The following is a 25,249-nucleotide window of genomic DNA, read 5'->3' as shown; positions in this document are numbered from 1 at the left end:
AATCTACACGAAAGATGTCGTGTGGTTAAAAATTGGTATCTTCATTCGAAACGTGAGCTTTGATCATCGCTTTGCTCAAGCAACTCCCCACAAGCATGGATATGTCGCTGAATGACAGACTCGTCCTCCGCACACTGCATTGCTCTTCACTTCGTGAAATCATCACGTCACCATGAGCCTGTACAGCCTGATGCATCAGCAGGATCGTTCAGCTACCAATTACCACCAGGCTAATGGGCCTAAGTTGGAGCCTGAACCGTCTCGTACTGATCAGCTCGTGGCTGAGGAACAACCGCCTGCTGAACATGCTCATATCCTTCTTCAACTGCAGTCTGTTCGCCGGTCTTCTATTCCTGCGCATACTGCTCCTGCTCACCATCTTGCTGTTCCGCAGCTCTTGCGTCCTGAGCGGCCTGCTGGGCAGCCTGTGCCTTGGCACCGTAGTCCTGTGACGAAGGTTGTACGACAGGTTGCTCTTCCTTTGGTTCAATGATAGTGACGGAGTCGGGTAGGGATTTTTGTGGGCCGGCCTTGCCTTCTGGGTCGGAGCCGCGCATGATCTTGACCTTGATACCGAGGACACCTTGTCTGAGGAGTACGTGACGGGTAGCGGAGTCGATGAAGTCTTTGGCTGGTTGACCGGAGTGAATCATGAAGCCGTCCTAAACACAACTGTTAACGTCTTTCTCTTGGTATTTATAGTGTATATCTCTTACGGTGAACTTCATGCTCTTCGCACGAGCAGCTCGGAGCTTTCCTGACACGACGACTTCACAGCCCTTGGCACCAGACTCCATGATGAATCTCAGGACACCATAGCATGCTCTTCGTACGGCCAGACCATTGAGAAGCTTGTATCGGAGGGATTCGCACTGTGCGACTGCTGAGAGACCTCTGTTCTGGACCTTGGCTGCGTACAGTGAGACCGAGTTTTCTGGGAATTTAAATCGCTTCTGAATGAGGGAGGTGAGTTCTCGGATGCGTCGACCCTGCTCGCCGAGAACTTCTTGTGTATGGGTGGCTCGAATGACTGTTTCCTCCCGTTAGATATTCCTTCATTAAGTCTCTAGGCTCGTGATCGCATACTGATATCGGTAACGGTAGGTGTTACTCGGACTTCGACACCAGAGTAACCTTCTTCTGCCAGCTCTCGCTACTGTGAATTAGTTTCTGTTTGATTTCGTGAAATTCCGCGCTACCAACCTGGAAAAACTCGTTGAGTTCGGCATAGAACACACCGTCGGCGACGAACTTTCTCTTCTTAGAGATCGCGGTCTGTGTGGTAGCCATGTTGAGCTGTGTATAGGAAATAAAGGAAAGGCTGCGGTCGAGTTACTTGTGGTAGGACGTGACCTTCAATTCTGGGTGTGCGATAATTCGACCCCACTTTTCAAATCTTGGCAAGACTCCACTAGCGAGGATTATCCGCTCGGGCTCAGGACAGCACATTTCTTAAGACCAACCATAACAATCACATTGTATAGAAGCACGAGCAGCAGCCTCGACTCAGTATTTGTCTTTGAGCCGACGTCATGTTCTCCTACTGATTCAGATCTACTGATACTGCATGCACATTGCTTCCCCAGACGTTCCGGTGGAGAGACTTTCGCAGCAGCATGCTGGGAACCCTCACAATCGAGCTATTAAGCGAAACTTGTCCCTATCCAAGACTCTGTCCATGGTCAAGGCTTTGGTATTCTGCTACGTCTGTGCCATTGAACATTGTTTCACTATTTACAAGCCATAGCCCTGCCCGAAAAGTTCGAAGGTGATGATCAACAGGAACCCTCTTCGATGAATATCAACGTCATACCTCAATGAGCAGTACGTATGTCAGTACTAAGCTCGGAGCTTCCAAGCGCGTCAATGATCACTATTACACTTGTTTTAATAGCATTTCCAGCTTCGTGAATCTGTCGTAGTAGCTATATACTTCTGTTGTTCTTTTTAGCTGCCTCATGCTTCGTCTATTTTCTCCTCGTACATTGACATCGACCTATAGAGTCAAATTTCCAAGTGTACCCACTACCTATCAACAACGCTTCTTCGCAGCACCAGTCATGACTTCTCACTTCAAGACCGAAGACCTTACGGCAGCTAAGCTCTTTGACGTGAGCAAACTCAAGTGTGTCGTCACGGGTGGTGGCACTGGTATCGGATTGATGTGTACCCAAGCACTGGTCGCTAACGGTGCAACGGTTTACATCACTGGCAGACGCAAGGAAGCCCTCGACACTGTGGTCAACGAGCACTCAAGTGGCCCGGGCAAGATCATCGCTATTACAGGTGACGTGTCAAAGAAGGACGAATGTATCAGATTAGCAAAGGAGATCGGTGAGAAGGAGTCGAACGGTATTCACTTGTTGGTCAACAACGCTGGTATTGCTCGAGATGACAATACGAAGCTTAGCAACAACCCTCCAGATAGCTGGGAAGATGCTGAGGCTCTGTCAAAACACATGCTTGAAAGCGACCCTGCTGCTTGGGAGGAAACCTTCAGGACCAACATCATCGGGCAATTCTTCATGGCAGCTGCTTTTGCACCTTTACTGGCCAAAGCAAATAAGGCGGGATATGAGCCTTTCCCTGGCATCAAATACACCTCCTCGATTGTCAACATCACGAGTATCTCTGGTCTCATGAAGGGCACATCTTCAGGTATGTATATCTGTCTCCCACATCAACAAAGCTAATAGAGAACAGGACAATTTGCGTATGCAAACTCCAAAGCTGCTATGAAGCAACAGAGCTTTCACATCGCTTCACACCTTCAGGGTACAGGTATTCGAGTCAACCAAATTGCGCCAGGTGTTTTCCCCTCAGAAAGTAAGTTGCAGAACAGCCTTGTGCGTGCTCGGTGTTGAGGGTCCACTAACACTATTCTTTGCAGTGACCACATCGGAGTCCGACGAGCAGAACAAGAGCGAGCTAAGCTCCAAGTTGGGCAATCCATCAGGCCGAGGAGGCTCGGATGCTGAAATGGCTGCCACAATTCTGTATCTAGCCGGACCAGGAGGATTGTTCTGTAATGGCGAAGTTATACATCCAGACGTGAGTACTTGCATGTCCCGACTTCACGTCAGAAGCTAACAAAGTAAAACAGGGCGGCGCCACACTTACACAACCAGCGGTCATGTAATGTACAATTATTGGAGGAAGTCCTTGTTTGATTGGAATGAATATCTCGATTGTAGCAAACCACAAAATCAACGATAGCTAGCTTGTTGTGTACGAAAATAGTAAATCACTGATACTGCAGCTTCTCTTTGCTGAGGCACAACTCGACAATATGGTATCTTACATCCTCGCCGATACTGCGTTGTCACACACTCTGCCATGATCAGAGTAGAATGCTGTGGTCTTGACGTATGACTTCTTTCCTGTGGTTTCATCAAAGAGATTGAATCCGTAGTTGTGCGCATGAGGAGGCGTGTAGAGGTGAAGACTGACCGCCCTATCAGTCAAGGATGCATTCTCGACCTTATGTAAACCTATCTTGTCACTGATATAGGTTACCTGGTTCTCTTCGTAGATCGTAGTCTTGGCTAATTTCAGCTTGTCGCCTTCTCGTTGCGGCTGTCCGTATAATGTCTCCTTGAGGCTGCCTCCCAGGATCTTCATGATGCAATGAGCGTTAGCATGGTCATGTATTGGACTACCTCTGCCTGGCTCCTATGTTCAAGTCAGCAAGCATAGCAATGGCGGCATGACCGGGTTTGACACACCCAAACAATAACCAGAACATTCGATTTCTTGTTCGTGTCTGATACTTGGTTGCGAGTGTAATTTCGGCTTGCATCACTGAAGGCATATGGTAACCACTCTGTCTTATCGGACGAGTACCGTTCCATCAGAGAGATTAGCTCCCGATGATCAACCTCCTCACTATCGAGACCCGAGGTCGCACCAAGAGCGTCGCCAATATCTCTAATCAGTTCCTTGAAGGTAGTCATGCTGAGACAATAGTTCTTTCGGGCATATGGTGCAGACCGCAGAAACAAAACACAATGAACAAGGGAGATAGTGATCACGAGGTTTTAGTCTCCGAAGCTGGGCTGTACGGCAAGCAAAGTCCCCGGTTATCAGCGAGATGACAATCGCTTGTCTATTCAGCGTTGGTATTCACCACGACAGCAAACACGCTCAGAAGCGTGGCATGTCTATACCTTTCCATCTTTACCAACCTGTACGGTACCTAGACTTACTGTAGATCGAGCATTACTTGATAGTGACAGCTCACTTGCTTGCCCAGCAGCGCCACGACGGCATCGCAAGTCGCGGTTGCAGCTTATTTGATACATCTCATTGTCGCAAGGTCCTCCTGATGCAGACACCGTACATTTCAGTGGAAGAGGACGTCAAACCTGAGCTGTCGAACTCCTGCCTCCTTATGGCTACTGAGAGCACGCAATTTGCGCTAAGGACGCTTTAGGAAGCCAGTGGTGGTTGTGCTGTTCGTTGCCCTTTCTCTCGTGGGTGTGACTTACCTTACGGCCATCTTGAGTACCACATCGCGACCACTCAACAAATGACTCGACAATTTGCCGTGTTTGTGCAGTGATATGGACTTTATGTGACCAAGTGCTTATAAGTGATGAGGGACTGGCAAGAAAGGCAGTTTAAAGTTGCCGGACAACAACATCTGCATCAGTCAAACAGCGGCGAGACGTGCTTTAAGCCACAGAACCGCCACTGTTGTTTCATGTCTGTCAATTGAACAGCAAACCTTTCTCAAGACTCGCAACAACTCCGTACTCAGCCGGGCAGATCAAGACCACACGGTGTCTGACAATCCGAAATCTATTGAATCAGTCTTATTCACCGATCTAATCAAGATCCTACAAGATGGCGACCACAGTCGACAAGATTAAGGACATTGAGGCCGAAATGGCCAAGACTCAGAAAAACAAGGCTACAAGTTTCCATCTGGGTCAACTGAAAGCCAAGTTGGCCAAACTACGGAAGGAACTACTAACACCGTCGTCGAGTGGAGGAGGCGGTGGTGCTGGATTTGATGTGGCACGTACCGGTGCCGCTTCGGTTGGGTTCATTGGATTCCCTTCTGTCGGCAAAAGTACTCTGCTTACGAAATTGACTGGAGTCCACAGTGAAGCTGCCAGCTACGAGTTCACGACACTGACAACGATCCCAGGTCAGATCACATATCGTGGCGCTGCGATACAAATGCTCGATCTTCCTGGTATTATCCAGGGAGCCAAAGATGGCAAGGGTCGTGGTCGCCAAGTCATTGCAGTTGCTAAAAGTTGTCAACTTATTTTTATCGTGCTTGACGTCAATAAGCCCCTCACTGACAAACGAGTGATAGAGAACGAGCTCGAAGGCTTTGGTATTCGCATAAACAAATCACCTCCAAATATCAAAATCACAAAGAAGGACAAAGGAGGCCTCAATATCACTAGTACTGTTCCTCTAACACACATCGACCACGATGAGATCAAAGCTGTTATGGCAGAGTATCGAATTCTCTCAGCGGACATTGCCATACGATGCGATGCCACTGTAGACGATTTGATTGACATTATCGAAGCGAAAAGTCGAAGCTATATCCCCGTCATCTATGCATTAAACAAGATTGACTCAATTTCAATAGAGGAACTTGATCTGCTATACAGAATACCAAATGCCTGTCCTATTAGCTCGGAGCACGGCTGGAACATCGATGAGCTTCTGGAGATGATGTGGGATAAACTACAGCTGAAGCGAGTCTACACAAAACCAAAAGGAAGATTGCCCGATTACGAGGCACCAGTGGTTTTGAAGGATGGTCGCAATACAGTCGAAGATTTTGTGAGTGTGCCAAGTAGATGGGTGAGAAGTCAAAGACTGATTTCTGTTAGTGCAACAGTATACACAAGAGTATCCTTGAACAGTTTAAGCACGCCATTGTTTGGGGCAGATCCGTCAAACACCAGGGACAACTTTGTGGTCTCAACCATGTGCTCGAAGACGAAGATATCAGTAAGTTTGATGGTTCTAGTTCCGGAAACACGTCTAACGTCCTTCAGTTACCATTGTCAAAAAGTGATCAATCGTAGATTTCTTGTCTCTCGAAGAATTGTGGCTGCTTCGTAGTCGCATGGCTTGCTTTGGCCTGATTGCCTCGATGAGGCTTGGGATGTATGATCCTGCGCCTCTTGAAGGGAGCGTGCATCCACCCGTTGGGATGCACGATCCCCGTTCATCCACCCACCAAATTTCGAGCTTGTCAACACCTGTCTCCATGCATGTGTTGAAAGTACAATCGAAATGTCGTGGATCATCGATCTACTATACGCTGACAAGACAGCAATTCATATCGACTGGGTCAACCGCTGTTGCCTGCTTTGAATGTCGCGCTCCTAGAGCGAAGACCAGCAATAAGTACATAATACGTACCCACGAGCGAGAGGTTGCAAAGCTTGGTTGCGGAGCAATTGTCCTTGCCCACCACACTCGTCTCGAACACAGATGTGTTTGGGGTCGAGGAAAGCAATTAATCAACCAATCTAATCTCAAATTAAAGTCGATTGGTCGAATATCACTCTTTGACTACACCTTTTGTCTCTGGAGTTGACTCGCCTTGGGTAAGAAGGTCTCCAGAGTTTAAAATCAAGTTAGGGTCAATTTGATCTTCGGCATGCTCGTACAATTTGCTTGCCTTTGACAAGCTAAGAGCGGCGAGGTTAAGCACGATCCGTAGCGCTCCGAACAGTGCCCGTGAGGTAGATTGAGTTTGACGACAAACCGCCGTTCGCTCGTAAACGATCTCGCTTGGCTCGCTTTCCACCTTGAAGGATTTCGAGGCGTGGGCGTTCGAGGCTTGCATGTTGCATGAAGGGAATCATTTCGGGTAGTCTGCTAAAACTCAACGATATCCATCATGCCTTCCTTCGGAGTTGTGATTGCGTTAAGAGCTTGTCTCCACCGATGTCGACTAAAGAGGCACATTTTAGCTGTTGCAGCGAGGCCCCTGGTTTGCCTGGCTTTTATGCTGAAACCATTAATGCCTGCGCGTTCGAGCTCATCACTCCACTAGACAGCCATACCTTGCCGCCCATAAGGACCAACCATATCATGAAGACAGCTCTAACCTTGCTCGTTGGTGTGCAGAAAGGAGCCACCATTCTTGTCGTTAGGTTCCTTTATTGTTGCACAGCATATTCCTATTGACGACGCGTATTTGCTATGTTTCTGCTATTGTCCTTGGTCTATATTGCATTCTGACTAGCTTGACAGACATCAGCTGGTCCTCTGCGAGCTGTATTTGCACCGTAACGTACCAAGATACGACCTTACCGTACAATACATCATATTTGCAGAATACAGCAAAACATCGTCATTCGTTCTTACTCCAACTCTGATCGCTTTTGGACTTAGACTCTGTAGCTATTGTCGACTGGAGCGCCAATCTCTCTGTGAGTACACGCATGTCGAATCCTGGGGTCATGCCAACTTGGTTTGTTATCTGGGTCGCTATTGATGGCGCACTGAGCCATTGTCTCTGATCCCACGAGTCATCGTTGAACGAGACGAAAAGCCCTCGATGCGGAGATCTCATTTGATGCCGCGAGATCAATTCAAGTAATTCTTCTGCCTCAAACGACTTGATACCTTCACGTGGGGGATTACTGTTCGGAATATTGGTTTCCACATGGACGCAACCAGGCACGTTTTCTTTTCTCCGTGCACTCTTCTGGGCCCCTGGTGCACTTCACTACCGGTGCAGCTTCACGTTAAATATAATCTCACCCACCTCGATGGCTTGATTCTCCAGCAATGTCTTCAGCAACCATCGAATATCGAACACCCCAAGCATAACTTTCTCAACGCAAATACAGTGGCTTGAACTGTCCTCTAGGGGTGTGGAGAACTCTTGGAGGCTAAAACAAGGCCCCTGGTCATCCTCTAAACTGCACTTATCAGCATCGAGCGCGCCTTCGACCCGTCCCTCGGCCTTTAGAGAGCTTAGCGCTTCATCGGTCTACATATTGCCCACAATATTACCATACTGCATGACGCTTTGGATGTTTGTGCCACTTCCCACTGCGACCTCTACAGTCCCTGCACGTCGTGCATGCAGCTTGGGTTTACTCACCAGTCCACGAACAAGCTACCGAATTCATATGCACATTATCCACCGTTTCCTCCTCACATCTCTCTGTTGACTTGGGCCTGCCACGTTGCAACCACGAAATGTGTTGCGCAAGAATACCACTATCATAGAGCATACGTTCAAGAAATTACGCTTCGGTCGAGCTTGAACTCATTTTGGGGCTACCGGGTACGTGCAGCTTGACACTGCCGTATCTTGGTTTACACAACGGCCGTCAAAAGCTAGCGTCGATCACGACACACAACAGCTGTTGTGATCAATGCAGCTCCTGCTAGCCATGTCACCGAGTCACCATGAATCGCACACCCCCAGCTACGGCAATGATTCTTGGGCAGGACTCGGTACCTATACACAATCAGGACAGCAACATGGCAATGGAGGACAAAACGCTTATCATGGATATGACTACACGACCTCGACGCCAATGCCTCTGGAACCAAGCTATCCAATGTCCCGACCTCCACCATATGCTACACCACAGCACAGTCAGATGCCACCACCATTGATAATGCCCCATGCCGGTATGTGGCCAAGTATGATAGCAAATTCCACCAATTATCCACAGCCCATCTTACCAGCTGTCTCGACTCAAACGCCTGTTTCAGCAACGAGCATGAGCTCTGATATTACCCCAACTAGCGCTAAAGCATCGAGCTCACGTCGTAAGCTCACCGACGATGAGAGGAGGTTGATGTGTTTGGAAGCCGAAAACAATCCCACGATGAAGCAGACCCAGATTGGGGCTAAGTTCAATGTTGAACGAAGGCAAGCGAGTCCGTGATCATGCTAGATTCTGAACTGACTTCGTTAGTACTGTGTCGAAAATCCTGCGCCAGAAGGAGAAGTACATGAAGGTCCAAGCGAAGGAGGAAGTGACCAGTCCAGGCAAGAAACCTAAAATGAAGTTACCTGACGTAGAGAAGACGCTGGCTAATTGGGCACGAAACCAACAGAAAAAAGGTCTTCTGCTAACCACTGATGAGCTACGTAAACAAGTGCTAATGTTCACCTCCGGAAGGACTGACCAGCAGGTCTACACAAGCACAGAATGGCTGGAGAACTTTCAGAAACACCACCTACATAGCACTTCCAGGACTACAAGCCGTGAAGATACCGCAGAGACAAGCACCTCGCATTCAGAAACACTAGATAACTCGCCCATTTCAGTGAATGGGCTAGTATCTCCTCCGATATCAGCAATCGAAGAGTCAGCTCTCAGGTCCAACCGTGGCGGAGGTATCTTCGACTTCGATGTCGCCGAGTACGAACAGTCGCCGTCGCTCACACATGGGTTCCCTTCTGACAGCAACTTGAGCTCGGGAGCACTCATGAGTCCAGTATCGCCTGAATTGGGACGAGACTATGTCTCTTCGATGTTTGAAGACGATGGCATTGAAATGTCTTCACGACAGAGGAGCATGACTTTGCCACAACTAGTGGCAATTTCAGCGTCAAGGCCTGGATCTTCCCACACGAGCCTGCCTGCCTTGCCTGTACGCTCTGTGAGTAACGCCAACCATCAGAAGCAAGTCTCGGTCGATCCCAGGCAGACCATGAAACGTCACAAGTCGGTGCCGGACATTCACGAAGCAGAAGGAGTTCGTTATTCAACCATGCAACCGCCGCCACTTCCTCGATCGGCTGACATATCACCCATCAGCATGCCCGGATCACCATCATACCCAGACGACACCATCAAAGCTCTACACAACATCAAGAAAATCTTGGAGCAACGACCTGATGTTGCAGAGCCGGATGACTACGTGATGATTGGTAAATTAATGGAAAAGCTGAAGCTGCTCAAAACTAGAAGTCCAACAGGCACACCTATGCTACCTGGTGGCATGCATCACGTCGAGATGATGGATAGTCCACGACTCTCAAAGAAGCGAACCATGATTGAGATGTCAATGTGAGATCAGTATCTTGCAGAGTTTGTCTCTATTCATGACTTCTGCCATTTGGCAACCTTACATTTTTCGGTACAGGACGAGTATGTCCTTGTCACTTTTGAGACGCGAGTCTCGATTTACTCACTGGCTCGATTGCAGCAGTGGGCTTTTTGGCTTTTTACGACGTTTATAGCATGCTAGCATATGAGTTGCGGACTCTCCTTTATGTCGGAGAGCATTCCTTTGACGTCCTAATATTGGACGAACCCATTGAGATGGACCAACGAGAAGCAGCAGGTGTGAACTTGCGTTGGATGACGAGACCACGACCTGCATTACATGAAAAGAGCGCAAGCTCACAACTTTCATTGTTGAGTATGTACTCGGTTACGCATTGCAGCTTTCTTTCTCTGTCAATCTTTCACTAAAGACTTATTTTTCTCACAAGCGAGAAGCAATTCTCCGCGGAAAACCTTCTTGATTATTGTCTATGAAAAGGGGTGAAAAGCACTATACAGATATTCCCAGCTCTCAGGGCACCAGGACCGATACACGTATCAAGGAGGCTGACCAGTGGCCGTTTGAGCTTTCGGAGCCTGGATCGAAGTATCACAACAGAGATTCTCAGGATTTACCTTGAGACGAAGTTTCGTGTCATGATTGAAGACGAGTCTCATTGGCTGAAATGATCAGATCAGACAGTATGAATTGAATGTTACTTCTCGGTTTATCCAATCAAAGCCATGTGTACGTGTGCAATCTTTCATCCCCCTCGTCCATAGCGTATATTGCAACATTGCTGGGTGTATTTGTTATTGCTACTCCTTCACCCCCACAGACGTGAAATCAATCCAGCTCAGCCCACCAAACCCACGTCCATACATTCTCACGTATCAAGCCTTCTCCCTTCGCGACTTGCCGCTGGCGCTTTCCGAATCACACTCAATATCTTGAACTCTAAAAACCTGGTCACATGGATACTGAAACGGTAGGATTGAGAAAGGCTCCAGACGAGTCATCTCATCCCATCCCACCCCCTTCCCACACATGACCTTCTCCGAATGCGAACTTGACATTTTGACGGGTCGGGACATGGGTGCTTTTGAGATATCCCGAAACCTTGTTATCTATCTTGACAAGACACCTGACAGAATGTTTGAGATGATTAGATGTACATCATCGCCACCTGCTAAATGTCTCACTCCCAGGATCTTGGTCTCGAGTCCGTGGCTAATTAGTTGCAAGAGCAGCTAGTTGATATTATTGACCAGCTTGGACTGTCGATAGTCTAGACCAAATTGACTACGATATCTACCCAACATCTCTCGGTCTTGCGCTATCTCACGAGATCGAAGATGTCATTCTCGGACAATATCCTGACTCGCTTTGCACGGTCACTATGTACCGGCCTGCTCGATCGCCGTTGTGGCTCGTTCTAAGGATGCTGCCGTCTCAGGTACAATACAACGTTTGCCTCATTTAGCATCTAACCTCTCTCCGAAGCAACGCTAGAGCACGTCACGCCATGACAGCTCTGCGTCATATAGGTGCCCGACATTACCCACAAACTGGTCAGGTACGTGTCTCGACGATCACTTGACCAGATGCCATCGGGTCCAGTGCAGCCCGATTTCAATGCTCGCTGTCCAGAGGGAGGGGTGAGACCGGCCATAACTCTACTGATCTAGTATTCACGCCGCCAGGCGTGGCAACAACAATAGTCGGTTCGCCAAAGTATCAAGCGAGACTTCGAGTTTCACAAAATTCTTCAGCCTCATCTTGCGACATCGGGCGAAAAGGACGAGACTAAGGTATGTCAATATCGTCGTCTAGAGCTCCCTTGCGCAAAAAGTCAAGGGTTGGTTACAGTAAGTATTCTTCTGACGCATGCAGGCGGAACCACGTCAAAATCGTTGCATCCTTGCACAAGCCGAGCGAAAGACTAGTTGGGCATGAAAGATGCAACCACATACTTGGCGACGAACAAACAATGCTATCAATAAGAGAGAGAAGCAAAAAACCCGCTTCACTTTCGCTGAGCTCGAGTAAGCATCATTATTGTGCGACAACAAACTACCGATGCATGTCGGTACTTTGTCTAGGAAGGGAAATGGCGTACATAAAACGTACATTTGAAAAAATGTCCTTTGTGCCCAGTCTAGCTCTTTTAGCTAAAGCTCAGGCACAAAGCGCAGAAGCGATCGGCCCACCAAGACGCCGATCATGCAGTTCATTTGTAGCTTTTACAGCGATCGCGAACTAGCTACTTGGGCAGCAATCTGCACGAAGTGAAAGTCTGGCAACTGCAGGCGCTGCATGCACGGATGAAGAGAATCGTCAGACCTTGCTGCGCTCTTTGCTTCGGACGAATTTGCCAGAATAGATTGCACTTTTTTGCAGATTGCCAGCGATGTATTTGCAATGTCGCCAGACCAGATACTGACGTCAAACACGTCCGGTGGCAAGGTAGACCAAGCATTTGGCATGCTCGTTCAGTTACGACTGCGATTGAATATACCACAAGGTCTCCTAAGACTGCATGAGGCGCCCCCCCAGAGCAGACGTTTATGCGCACTGTAATCTGGAATGTTTTATGAATGTCAAGCTACTTTAGGGGAGTTTACATTCTCGTCCTCATCAGTATCCGGACTAATAGCCACCGGACCAAAATCTTCATCTGAAACAACGCCTCGATCGGCAAGCAGATCAGTGATGGTCTGTTGGCCCAATTCAGGAATTAACTTCACCAGTATCAGCTCAAGAATGGCATATATCAAGTGCTTGTTGAGATAGACATCATCAAACGGCTCAAGTATATCTTGTTCGATTTGATCGACGAGATCGCTATCGTCGTTGGTTGCATAGTATCTTCGCGTAACGACAGCCGGAAGAAGAGATGCAATTGACCTCGCCGCTTGATGCTTAATTTCTTGTGCTTCCTCGGGTGAAGGTGGAGGTGGTGCTGGCGGCCCCATGGTATTGTTAGGAAAGAGTGCCACGCGCAAATTTCGAAGTACCATTGGCAATAGAGAGCTAGGAAGCACGTGCGTCTCGATGGCGTGGTATAAAAATCTATCGAACAGACTGGTTAGTAGGAAATCATTGCACCAAACCCGAAGACAAGAAGGACGAGAACAGCATCCAAAGTTTGACCCTCCTGCTCCAAGAAGTTGCTCAAGAAGCTGAGGGCGAGACACAACAAAGCGAGCTTCAGAAGGAAGCAATCACAGCTCCTGATCGTGAAGGGTAGGTCGGCACAGCCGTTTGTGTATATCGAGCGTCGATCTGCTCTAGACTTGGAAACAACACCGTGGTTGTCTTTCTGCTTCGAGTCGATCGAGACTCTAACCAGGTGCATGATGGAGAAGAGGTCGACGTAAGATGTGGTACGGGATCTTCAGCTGGGCAACGTCTACTTTAGGGTAGGATGGAGATGCACTATCAAACACGTCTTGGAGATGTGGAGGCTCATTCCGTCGCAGCGAGTAGTGGCTAGCCTCGAAGCGCCACTGTTCTGATGCCTGCGATCAGCATTGGCGATATTCGCCGAAATCTTGAGCTCCATTCATTCAGACCTTGTAGTGCTCGAGGTTTCACTGCTTTGTAGCTGGGTCTGAGAGTTGGAAAAAAGCTTTTCGTGATCTCGACTATTGAAAGAACGAGATGTCTCGAAGGAGTGTGGAGTGTAGAATGTAGTTGATCATGGGCTACTGTGCCTCGGTTTCGTATTGTGCAATTGGTCGTTTGGATAGAATAACGTCCAACCACAACATTCGAGTTGACAAAGTCGAAGCATTCCAGTAGAGTGAATTTTCTCATTGGATGTCCTGGACAACATTTCAAATCGGGAGGTTGGGGTTGTGAACGTAACTCGACAAATGGAACAACTTGGGTGAAAGATAGTGTCGGTGGACACGATTCAAGTCGACAGTGCTGCGAGATAATGATTGGCCTAATACTAGCGGACCGTTCTCGGAGCTTAAACAGATACTCAGCATGTGAGTGTCTAAGTGGACCTCGAGGCGCGACCGACGCATATTCGTGCTTTTGCGTTCTGCATTCGCAAGTCAAGGAAGTCAACAAGCGTCAACATCTGAATTGCTTCCACATCGCTGTTGTCTCAACACATTTCATGGCCAGCCACGACGGCCCGACGTCAATGACCTGTGACCATGTTGTGTCTTGGATGCATCGGATCAGTGCAACAGACAACGAGGGAGAGGGATGAGAGAATGCTGTGGTGCCAGGAGTGTACGTAACGCCGAATTGAGTAAGGCTAGTTGCGAAAAGTGTCCAATAAGATAAATCGTCTTGACAGAGAATTACGATACGGCTGCGTATCGTAATGACATGTTCAAAATACACGCTTGTTTTTTTTCTTCTCGAAACCAAACGAGTCGACTTCGACTCCACACGTGGTAGTGGTGGGAGTGGGGCTTTGGTCATTGGTAGCACATGCCTTACTTTGCAAATGTTCAGGTATTGGATCTGAGGACATTTGACAGATCATATGACTTCGACCTCATGCAGCGTTGTGTACGGGCTCATACTTTCAGGCCCAGTTGCCGGGATTCGACCTTGTTTCAGGGTGTTTAGGAGATAGCGGAGGGTTCAAAACAGTACAACAGGTGTTAACTCACCTGTCAAGATAGGAATTCGCACGTCCCACGTGGCCAATACCTCGCAGCAGGATGTGTTGACAAAACTCCAGTATGCCCGTTGTCCACGGTATGCGGTCAGCCATTCTCAGCAATGTGGAGATCATGGCGTAAACACCAAATGCAATCACAGGCTGGACTGATTGATCGTCTGGGTTCGGGACGTGCAGATGAACCTTCGACGCCTCCACCCGAGAACGATAGACTCGCGCTGGTTTCGATCGGACCGTGTGCGCCTCCTTTAGGACAAATATAGAGAAGAGGTAGACCATGTATCCATACTGCATGATCCTCCAAAACCAGGTGACCATCTGTGATTGGGTATTGGTTGACGAATGGCGATGGTCAGGTGCGGAATTAGAAGATAATAGGCCAAACTGTTGAAGACGGTTCGCTGCATCATCGCGATATTCGCTGCCACTGACCTTCGGTTGAATTTTCCCACTTACAAGTGCTGTGGCCTTCCGAACGGCATCGTGCAGAAACCAGGCTTGAGCAATTTTGCCCGCAAGTGCTTGGCCAATGATTAGATCGGCAACGATATCGCCGACAAGCACACGTAGGGGACCGTTTTGAAGGTCTTCAGTAGGAAGGAGAATCCCAAGGCTTCCTTGTACGAGCAGTTGACGATAGGCTCTTTCGTAGCTCTGCTGTAGAAGTTCGGTCGTCCCGGCTCGGTCGTCGAGAGGAACAGGCGTAAGAGCCGGGTGTGGCATCAATTCGTGGTAGATCTGTCGAAGTGACCCGGTATGAGGAGAGGCTAGGGTAGTCGACTTAGCGGTTCGATATGCTAGACATCGTTAGTGAAGTCTGCCGTGTGTGTTCTGACTCTTTACCATCTAGGTGATGTTGTATCAACAAAGGTACCTCATCCATAAACAACGTCGTTCTATCAATCTGGCGGAGTCGTTGCTCGAGGGCTCTGCTGCAGTGAGCGAATATCTGGATGATCTCCTCCACGAAATCATGGTCTGGAGTGATTTTGGTATACCAGGTATTGACGAAGTCTTTGACAATAATGGCTAGGATCGCGTAGAGCTCCAGGTCCACATCGTTTGAGCTTGTCAACGGAGGGAGGATATCCTCTATTGCTGTCACATTAATCGTGGTATCGGTCAGCCCGGATTTGTTTGGTACGAGAACTCGCTGTATCAGTGCTAATGTTGTCTGTCTGGAAGTGGGATCCGTCGAGCTTGTGTCGCGGCCCATCCGACTCATCTTTGCACGCGCATTATCACTCTGCACAGGCTTAGCAGCGTCTGCCTCATTGTTGACCGCTGCTTGCGAGGTTACTAACTGGGCTGTAGGCGCTGCTTTTGATTGAGGTTGACCGGGAGGAAGAAGAGGAACGGTCGCGGACATCTCACACGAAACAGGTAAAACTCATGACGGATTACACAGTGCTCGACTGCCAGCTGGCAATGCAGGGGCTACTATCGTGAAGCAATCTTTGGTCAAGATGTATCGTCGAACGCGTGGTCGACAATGATTGGCTCGAGGCAGGTGCGTCCGGGAACCTCAAGTTTTGCAAGAGCGCGGCACAACAAGTCTGCCTGAGGCACTATTGCCCTAGGCACTTTCCTTCGAGACTGAATCAGGCCATTGCAACCAAGCATCCTGTCTAATCTTCATCACAACTCAAACTGCTTCACTTTCATACAATCCATGCTCCTCAATGTTATACTATGGTCTGGCAGAAGCTTCAAGTATTCAGCGACCAGGTTGATGACGAATACGTGCTGTTCTTGTTCACCACACAAATCCGTGCTTGTTTATGCTTGTCCACTTCCGGCATTGTCCGCCTTCGATTGAGCCTTGTATTCTCGTGCATCTGTGTATCCCAAACTTCTCATTGAGCTCGATAAACAGGAAATATGCCTAAGACACCTGATAAAGTCCCCGTCTGGCTTGATTGTGACCCTGGTATGCCAGTGCGAGATCAACGGCTGCCTTCTCTAACAACTATTCAGGTCATGATGTATGTTAACTAGCCGTCCTCGGGCGATGCTGCTGACCTCCTTAGGACGCTTTCGCAATCTTGGTCGCTGCATATCACGACCGCCTCCTGTTGCTAGGAATAAGCACAGTACACGGCAATGCCTCACTAGCAAAGACTACCAATAACGCCCTCAGTGTGTTGAAGGCTATTTCTAAAGATGTAGTTCCTATCTTTCCTGGTTCCGCCAAACCATTCTGCACACTTCCAAAACATGCGCCTGAGGTCCATGGCGAAAGTGGCTTGGACGGTACAGACTTATTGCCGCAACCCAGCAGATTGCCGTTGTCGCACTGCAATGCTATCAAGGAAATGCGAGATTGCCTGATGTCCTGCCCACCACAGACAGCATGGCTTGTAGCTACAGGAGCTTTAACAAACGTTGCGCTATTGTTTACAGTCTTTCCAGAGGTAAGCACCATCTGCCCTGTTGTTCCTAATCAACTGAGTCCAACTACGTGTAACAGGTGGTCGACCATCTCAAAGGTCTCAGCATAATGGGGGGCGCCATTGGAGACGACTTTACTCATGTATACATGGGCCCCGATTTCGTGGAAGAAAGCACAAGTCGACGGCGCTCTCGGATCGGCAACATGACTCCCTTTGCAGAGTTCAATATCTGGTGCGATCCTGCGGCTGCCAAGTCCATATTTTCCAACTCCGAACTTGCATCGAAGACGTCGTTGATCACTCTCGATCTCACACATCAAGTATGTGCAACGGAGCAGGAACGCAAATTGCTGCTCTATGGAAGAGATAAGCGTGACCCACCTACAAGATTACGACGGATGTTCTACGAGCTGCTAGTGTTCTTTGCGAAGACATACGCGGATGTCTTTGGGCTGACAGATGGTCCGCCCCTACATGACCCGGTAGCAGTAGCAATTCTGCTGGATCAGCTCTCCGAGGCTTCAGACCCACTGTTCGATGACTCGCATCATGAGCGTTGGCAAGTTGAAGTTGAGATCGATGGTGAACAAGTAGGACGAACGAAGATTGTGCCAGTGAGGAGCGGAGTTTTTGTGCCCCGGAAAATGGATTTGACACGATTTTGGGATATAGTCGAAGACTGCATGGCGAAAGCAGACAAAGCCACGAATTATGCAGGATTAGTTTGATATTGGGGATCACCACAATCAGCATGAATATACAGTGTGCCGAGAGTGTCGAAAGCACCTCCAATTATACCCCAACCTCGGCGATTTGCATTTCCATCTGTTTTGTGCGATTCTACGTTTCAAAGTTGTGTAATTGCGACGCCAGATGGCAGCATGAGCGCGCTGCCTACTGACATAGCTATTATCGGAGCTGGACTCGCAGTAAGACCATCGTTCAATGCTGATGTGCCGAGAATCTGACCCACCACGAAAATCAGGGAACTGCACTTGCCCTAGCTCTACACCAGGAAAACATACCATGCCAGATCTTTGAGTCGAGGAGTAAGGAAGCGGAGGACAATCAGAGTGGTGTGGTACTGACACCCAATGGGCTGCAAGTCTTGGACGCACTCGGCGTCTTTTCACGCATTACTGACCGAAGCTGGAAGTCCGAGTTTCGAACTTACAAAAACGACAAAGACGAGACCACGCGCAAGACGTTGATCGCCAACGAACAGCTCTATGGATACAAAAACCACCGCCTCTGGCGCAAGATCCTACTTACTGAGATGAAGTTGATGCTGGAGGAGCGCAATATTAACATAAAGTATAACTCTCGCTTCGATGGCATATCGCAAGAAAGTGATACTAGTGTCAGCTTCCGCATTAATGGGGAAACCAAGCACACGTCCATGCTGGTTGGAGCGGATGGCATTTTCTCTACAGTACGAAAGTACATTGACGCTGAGACGCGACCCCAGTATACTGGAATAGTGGGTAACTTGGCACATATCCGTCGAGATACTGTCAAATGGCCCTACTCTGACTACGAGCCAGCATGCACGATCCAGGGTAAACCGGGTGCATTCTTCATAATGCCTGAAGATCCTCAAGCCAAGGAGATCATGGTCGGGATGCAGGTCCGGCTGCCAGAGAATAGTCGTGCCGAGTGGGATGCTTTGGCCGTCGACAAGGACAAACTATGCGACTTTTTCCGAAAGGGGTACGATGATTGGCATGATACTGCGAAACAGATCATCGACCAAGTGTGCAAGGCTAAGGAGTCGATCTACTTGTGGCCTTTTCTAAAAATGCCCAAGCTCGAAAGGTGGCATTCGAACACTGGGTGCGTGGTAATACTTGGAGACGCGGCGGTAAGTGCATCACAATCCTATCTGTTTGCTATTCCATAAGTACGGCTGTATGAGCTTTGTGCTGATCGATTTTAGCACGCTATACCTCCATCGAGCGGCCAAGGAGTGAATCAAGCTCTAGAGGATGTGTACTGTCTGGTTCTAATGCTCAAGAAGTCGAAGAGCCTGCTTACAGCACTGACAGCATGGCAAAAGATGAGGCAGACCCGTATTGATGCCATCTTTGATTGGGCAACCAATGCAACAAACGTGCAGAGACTCCCTGAGGCTGAAAGGAATAGTTTGATCCGGGAAGGCAAAATTAAAGACCCAAAAGTATCGGAGAGCTTCGATGATATGCGCTGGTTATACCAATCAAATTTGGAGCTCGAAGTCTCTTCCGCAATCAACTCTGGTTAGACGTTTCACCATGAGTGAGATGAGCTGCTCCTTGTCATGCGACGGCAACTCAAACTCTTGTTGCGAAACCCGAAGAGAATTGCCTAAAACAGCACAACCTCGCTCGAAAACGTACCGTCACTAGGGTCACTGTCGACGGACATAGCACTGCTGCACTGACTGTCCCATAAATCGAAGAAGAGCTTGAAGTCAATGATTCAGAATTCTGAAATGTGCCCGAAGAACCCATAGCGGTCTCTTGAGACCATAATAGAATGCTGTCATGTCAGTAATCGAAACGACACATCTTCACATTCAATCAGCTTGAACTATTCGAGCTCAGACATACACCAGAATGTAACGAACTCGCCTAGTACCTTAAATTCTGCCATTGCTTCGAGTAGTCGCTGCTCGAGTGTCTAGACACATCGATTATCAGATCAGGAAATGACGAAAGAGAAGGCAGGAAAACTCAATGTGTTTGAGAGAAGGCTACTAGGGAAGGTCGTCGGAGGTCAAAGTGGGTTAACGACTGGACCTCCAATGACCTTCAAGGGGTTCCACCATACACATTTGTTCGATCTAATCAGCGTTCGACATCCTTAACCTGTCTACACAGCTCGTGTATTACAAGCTGCACAGCCTTGGCATCTCTCGAACGTGGTGAGATATTGCAGAGACTCGAACAGCCTACATGGTATCATGTAGCCGAAAGTCGTCTTGTTGGAACAAACGACGAAAAAACAGGTTAGGCACAAGATGAGAACATCAGCAATGCAGCTCTTGATGTGTGAGCTTAAAATCAACCAAACACGATTTCCATCAATTGTCTCTCCGAAAAAATCGTGAGCAGAATCCTGACTCAAACTTAGAAATCGCGATTGTGATTCACGCAACTGCTTGACAGCAGGCCTCTCGAGGCCTGAGAGGTTGATGCAACAGCAATCACACCTCAACGGTTGTGCTTTCTATTGAACTCATCAATGACATCTTTCGTTGTTGTGATGATCTCCATACAGCCAGGAGAATCAGAATGACAACATATGGATACCGGGTAGTCCTTCAGTGGGAGCTTCACTGTACTGCCATCAGTCGCCGTCACTGATTGACTATTCAGCTGTTGCCCGATATGTGCTCGCACATCCTCCTTCTTCCACGGCTTCTTCTTCCGGTCAATCACTAGCATGCCGTCGCTCGAATACTTCACATCAGCATAGAGCTCTGCAACAAATGGCACTCCCAGGTCATTTGCAGCCTTTTCCATTGCAGTGCCAGGCAAACCAAAGAGTGGTACTCCTGGAGGTACGCCTGCGACGACTGCTCGTGCAACATCATAGTCTCGACACATCACGCCATACAGCTTCCCGTGTGGTTTTACGTGATGTAATGGCACACCTTCTCTGTCAAGAAAGCCTTTCAAGGCACCAACCTGGTAAACGATCATTGCTGTGAGCTCTTCGGCCTCCATATGAATCTCTCGTCGACCAAAGCCTTGCACATCAGGGTAGCCTGGATGAGCACCACATTTTACACCAAGTTCTTTGCATTTTCGAACCGTCTCAGCCATAATGACTGGATCGCCTCTGCCCAGGTCAGCTTGGTATCGAAGCTCATTCAGCCCAGACATACGCATGAAAACCACAAGCAATATTTGCATGGTCAATCAACGGCAGTATCTCGTCATCTGGGCCGCATTTGAAGTTACCATACTGTCAAGTGTTAACCAGGTTGCCGACTAGATTGCGAAAGAAGCTCACCGCTTCGCCTAGGTCGACGTTGAGCAAGGCTTTGTGCTTTATTGGAGGAGGCAGGTCATCTGGGTTGACTTGCTGTGCCATGCTCTAGACTCAAGCCTTTGGTATTGCTTAGAAAGTGCCTCTGCTCTACTCCCAGTTGAACTGAAACGTCCACCACATCTTTATGGGTTGATCAGTCCTTCAAAACAATAGATCTTACTTACGTCAACCTCCGCACACGTGTAATATCCGACCCCTCAAGTCATTGTGTTTTTGGAGTTACGGTCTTGTCCGTGCAACAAATACACATCGCAACGCGTTTGCATTAGAGCATATTCAACCTGTCCCTAGCTTCCTGCCCATGCGATAGCACCCTACGTTGTGGAAAGCATCACAAATTCTGTCGTGGTGGCCATGGAAAAGCTCAAAACTCTACTGGTTGCAAATCGAGGTGAGATCGCAGTTCGACTGATTAAGACAGCCAAGAGATTAGGGGTCAGGACCATATCGATCTACACTCCTGCTGATGCCGCTTCTATTCATGTCGGTGCAGCAGATCATGCTGTACTCCTTTCCGGACCCGACTCCAAGGCATATTTGGACGGTGATCAAATTATCAAAGTAGCTCAGGACAACCATGTAGATGCAATTATACCCGGATATGGTTTCTTATCAGAAAACGCAGAATTTGCAAGGCAGATCGCAGAAGCCGGTATGGTCTTTGTAGGACCAAGCCCTAAGGCTATCGAGGACTTTGGTATCAAACATACAGCTAGAGAGCTCGCCTCGGCGGCAGAGGTACCTATCGTGCCAGGAACGAAAGGTCTGGTTGGCTCGGAGGATGAGGCTACTTCAGAGGCAAATAGGCTCGGATATCCAGTGATGTTAAAGGCCACGGCCGGAGGTGGTGGTATGGGCTTACTGACCTGTAACAACGATGGCGATGTTCGCAAATCATTCAAGACTGTTCAATCTCGTGGCGAAACGCTCTTCAAAAACGCAGGTCTCTTCATTGAAAAGTTCTACCCAAATTCGCATCATATAGAAGTGCAAGTTTTCGGCAATGGCCGAGGCAAGGCGATTCATTTCGGCGAGCGAGAGTGTTCGATTCAGCGAAGACATCAAAAGGTCATCGAAGAATGTCCAAGTCCCTTCGTAAGCAAGCATCCTGAGCTACGAGACAAGATTTGCTCAGCTGCAGTCCGACTCGCAGAGTCAATTAGCTACTCATCCGCTGGTACGGTAGAGTTCTTGGTTGACGATGAGCATACAGGATTCTTCTTTCTGGAAATGAACACAAGATTGCAAGTCGAGCATGGTATTACTGAGATGTCTTATAACGTGGACCTCGTCGAGCTTATGCTCAAACAAGCAGATTGTGAACTCGCTGGCAAAAGCGGGTTGGAAGCTGGTTATCTCCAGAAGTTGCAGCCTTCCTCGCCAACAGGGTTTGCCGTCGAGGCGCGAGTATATGCAGAGAACCCAGCCAGAGATTATGCGCCTTCACCTGGATTGTTGCAAGAAGTGATTTGGAAAGAGGTCCCTGGCTCCAGGATCGACACATGGGTACATCGAGGCATTCGCGTATCTGCCAACTACGACCCCTTGCTCGCAAAAGCTATGGTGCATGCGAACACACGAGAAAAGGCAATAGCCGGACTGAAGGACTTACTGACAGGAACACGGATCTCAGGTCCACCAACGAATCTTGATTTTCTGGCTTCTATTCTGGGCGATAGTACGTTTGAGTCAGGCATAACACTGACGAACTTTTTGTCAAGCTTCGAGTACAGGCCAGCAGCAATTGATGTGACCGCAGGTGGCGCTTATACGTTAGTCGAGGACTGGCCGGGCCGACCATCTGTAGGACGTGGTTTCGGCCATAGCGGGCCCATGGATCCTGTTACTTTTCGAATAGCTAACCTCCTTGTTGGAAACGAACAAAGTGTCGCTGGCCTCGAGATAACACTCAGTGGACCTGACCTCAAGTTTCTGGGCCCAGCTGTGGTAGCTTTGTGCGGTGCTCCGATGGAGGCACAACTAGATGGTGAGAAATTTCCTATGTGGACACGCAGAAGAATTGAGGCGGGTCAACGGCTGAAGATTGGCAAGACTACTGGTGGTGGTTGTCGATCGTACCTGGCCATCCATGGCGGACTTCCTACCATCGCGACATGGTTTGGGTCAAAGAGCACGGCGCCAATGACGACTGTAGGCGGCTATCAAGGAAGAGCACTAGCTGCAGGCGACTTGCTCGGCATTGTGAAGGACCCTCCACATTTCCAAGATGATTTGAAGCTGCCAGACAGCCTAATTCCGTCCTATCCAGAAGAATGGGATCTTCTTGCGATGCCTGGCCCGCACGACGAGGGATTTCTGAAGCAGGACTTTGTTGACGAGTTTTATAAGACGACTTTCAAGGTCTCTCATAATGCTGCAAGAGGTGGAATTCGACTAATAGGACCGCGACCACGATGGGAGAGGCTCGATGGCGGAGAGGGAGGTGCACATCCTAGTAACGTCATTGAGTACGGCTATCCGCTTGGTACGGTCAATTGGACTGGTGATGACCCGTGTTTGTTTCCAGTCGATGCCCCGGATTTTGGTGGGTTCTTGTCCAGCGTGACTATCATCAAGGCTGACTGGTGGCGTGTTGGTCAGATGAAGGCAGGAAACAAATTGCGCTTTCATCGTATCTCGTATGATGATGCTATAGCTAAACGTCAGGAGATTGAGAATTTCCTCGACTCTATCGAGAAGTGTTGCAAAGGACAAGCACAATTTGGGGACGTGTCCGCCTTGAAATATCAAGGTCTGCCACAATCTGGTGAGAATGGTGGATGGGAGTCGGCAGTCATTCACCAAATCAAGGAAGAGGCTAACCAACCTCTTGTATCATACAGACAAGGTGGTGACGACTTTCTCCTCGTCGATTATGGTCACGGCTCGTTCGATCTGAATTATCGGTGTCGGGCTGTAACACTATACAAGAAGTTGAGAGAGGCCGAGGGTCAGATATCCTTCAACAATGGCAGTCTGAATGTAGGGATGCCTTGTGGTAACTCCTTGATGCTCCATTTCAACTCCTTGAAAGTGCGTAGACCAGAACTTCTGGAATATCTCATCAAACTGGAGTCCGAGATAGGTGATCTGAGCGAAGCCAAGTTTCCTGGTCGCAAGTACAAATTGCCTATTACTTTTAAGAACAAGGCACAGGAAGAGAGTCTGAAGAGATATATGGAAACTCAACGACCTTATGCCAGTTACCTGCCAGATCCGATGGCATTTGTGGCTAAGAACAACGGATTCAGTGACCAGCAGGTAAGTCGAATGGATATTGTCAATACCCAGCTAACCTGTGAAACAGTTGCGCGATATCTTTGTCAAATCCTCCCTTATGGTAGTGGCCATTGGATTCTTCATCGCCCTGCCAATAGCACTCCCAATTGATCCGCGTCAACGCATCCAGTGTCCGAAGATGAATCCTTCTCGTGTACACACCCCAGAGGGACAGGTCGGTTGGGGTGGCTCGTGCATGGCTCTATACAACGTTGAGTCGCCAGGTGGCTACATGAATACAGGCTTGTCCATACCCTCAGCAGATATCTTGGGGTTCAAGAACGCCTATAGCTTGGAAAAGCCCTGGCTGTTTGATGACTTTGACCAGATCACTTTCTATGAGGTTTCGGAAGAACAATATCAAACTCTGATGCAGGAGTTCCGAAGTGGCAGGTATCGATACGAGATAGAGGACGTAGAATTTGATATGAAGCAGCACAACGAGCTGTTGAAAACAACAGCAGACGAAGTCAAGGAGATCCGCCGAAAGCAAAGAGAAGCACAGGCAGAAATGGATAAGGTTGAGAAAGAAATGCTTGAGAAGTGGAACAAGGAGAAGGAGGAGGGCAAGATATCAGTCGACACTGTTGAGGAATTGCTTGGTGACCCAGACATCATACCCGTGGAAGCACCGGTCAATGCCAATGTGTGGAAGATCCAGGTTAGCGAAGGGGACGAGCTGAAAGAGGATCAGGTGGTTGCGATACTCGAAGCAATGAAACTCGAGATCAACGTCAATGCGGAAGGCTCTATGGCAGGCGCGAAGGTAGAGAAGTTGCTTGTCAAGCCGAATGATGTCGTTGACGCTGGCAAGCCTTTGATGCTGCTGAGGAAGGGTCAGAAATGAGCATGTGAGTGCTCAAGCAGTAGTGACTGCTGGCTCATC

The 25,249-nt window shown here is 48.6% G+C and overlaps 10 protein-coding genes across 10 annotated transcripts; 5 read left to right on the top strand and 5 right to left on the bottom strand.

Annotated features, from left to right (window-relative positions):
- Positions 1–347: 347 nt before the first annotated feature.
- Positions 348–1,290, bottom strand: RPS3 (40S ribosomal protein S3; the record flags this gene model as incomplete). The annotated part of the gene is made up of 4 exons (XM_064898447.1): positions 348–662; positions 717–1,030; positions 1,087–1,153; positions 1,204–1,290. 4 exons carry the CDS (start codon positions 1,288–1,290, stop codon positions 348–350), a joined length of 783 nt encoding a protein of 260 aa, XP_064754404.1.
- Positions 1,291–2,060: 770 nt separating this feature from the next.
- Positions 2,061–3,139, top strand: LTR64_004098 (uncharacterized protein; the record flags this gene model as incomplete). Its single annotated transcript, XM_064898446.1, has 4 exons — positions 2,061–2,658; positions 2,704–2,826; positions 2,891–3,051; positions 3,104–3,139. 4 exons carry the CDS (start codon positions 2,061–2,063, stop codon positions 3,137–3,139), a joined length of 918 nt encoding a protein of 305 aa, XP_064754403.1.
- Positions 3,140–3,297: 158 nt separating this feature from the next.
- Positions 3,298–3,953, bottom strand: LTR64_004097 (uncharacterized protein; the record flags this gene model as incomplete). Its single annotated transcript, XM_064898445.1, has 2 exons — positions 3,298–3,672; positions 3,726–3,953. 2 exons carry the CDS (start codon positions 3,951–3,953, stop codon positions 3,298–3,300), a joined length of 603 nt encoding a protein of 200 aa, XP_064754402.1.
- An 892-nt stretch (positions 3,954–4,845) lies between these two features.
- On the top strand, positions 4,846–6,046 carry RBG1 (GTP-binding protein rbg1; the record flags this gene model as incomplete). Its single annotated transcript, XM_064898444.1, has 3 exons — positions 4,846–5,808; positions 5,859–5,979; positions 6,027–6,046. 3 exons carry the CDS (start codon positions 4,846–4,848, stop codon positions 6,044–6,046), a joined length of 1,104 nt encoding a protein of 367 aa, XP_064754401.1.
- A 2,344-nt stretch (positions 6,047–8,390) lies between these two features.
- On the top strand, positions 8,391–10,029 carry LTR64_004095 (uncharacterized protein; the record flags this gene model as incomplete). The annotated part of the gene is made up of 3 exons (XM_064898443.1): positions 8,391–8,634; positions 8,692–8,890; positions 8,925–10,029. 3 exons carry the CDS (start codon positions 8,391–8,393, stop codon positions 10,027–10,029), a joined length of 1,548 nt encoding a protein of 515 aa, XP_064754400.1.
- A 2,576-nt stretch (positions 10,030–12,605) lies between these two features.
- Positions 12,606–12,980, bottom strand: LTR64_004094 (uncharacterized protein; the record flags this gene model as incomplete). The annotated part of the gene is made up of 1 exon (XM_064898442.1): positions 12,606–12,980. One exon carries the CDS (start codon positions 12,978–12,980, stop codon positions 12,606–12,608), a length of 375 nt encoding a protein of 124 aa, XP_064754399.1.
- Positions 12,981–14,641: 1,661 nt separating this feature from the next.
- Positions 14,642–16,025, bottom strand: LTR64_004093 (uncharacterized protein; the record flags this gene model as incomplete). The annotated part of the gene is made up of 2 exons (XM_064898441.1): positions 14,642–15,453; positions 15,500–16,025. 2 exons carry the CDS (start codon positions 16,023–16,025, stop codon positions 14,642–14,644), a joined length of 1,338 nt encoding a protein of 445 aa, XP_064754398.1.
- A 1,131-nt stretch (positions 16,026–17,156) lies between these two features.
- On the top strand, positions 17,157–19,309 carry LTR64_004092 (uncharacterized protein; the record flags this gene model as incomplete). The annotated part of the gene is made up of 3 exons (XM_064898440.1): positions 17,157–17,639; positions 18,011–18,910; positions 18,986–19,309. The coding sequence occupies 3 exons, from the start codon at positions 17,157–17,159 to the stop codon at positions 19,307–19,309; spliced, it is 1,707 nt and encodes a 568-aa protein (XP_064754397.1).
- A 924-nt stretch (positions 19,310–20,233) lies between these two features.
- LTR64_004091 (uncharacterized protein) lies at positions 20,234–20,855 on the bottom strand (the record flags this gene model as incomplete). The annotated part of the gene is made up of 2 exons (XM_064898439.1): positions 20,234–20,256; positions 20,372–20,855. The coding sequence occupies 2 exons, from the start codon at positions 20,853–20,855 to the stop codon at positions 20,234–20,236; spliced, it is 507 nt and encodes a 168-aa protein (XP_064754396.1).
- Positions 20,856–21,438: 583 nt separating this feature from the next.
- LTR64_004090 (uncharacterized protein) lies at positions 21,439–25,210 on the top strand (the record flags this gene model as incomplete). The annotated part of the gene is made up of 2 exons (XM_064898438.1): positions 21,439–24,345; positions 24,392–25,210. 2 exons carry the CDS (start codon positions 21,439–21,441, stop codon positions 25,208–25,210), a joined length of 3,726 nt encoding a protein of 1,241 aa, XP_064754395.1.
- Between the last annotated feature and the right edge of the window lie 39 nt (positions 25,211–25,249).

This window comes from Lithohypha guttulata, assembly GCF_036872675.1.
Source record: "Lithohypha guttulata strain CCFEE 5908 chromosome Unknown scaffold_3, whole genome shotgun sequence".
Taxonomy (NCBI): Eukaryota; Fungi; Ascomycota; class Eurotiomycetes; order Chaetothyriales; family Trichomeriaceae; genus Lithohypha; species Lithohypha guttulata.
The sequence above is the reverse complement of the archived record's forward strand: the minus strand, read 5'-3'. Positions and strand labels throughout refer to the sequence as shown.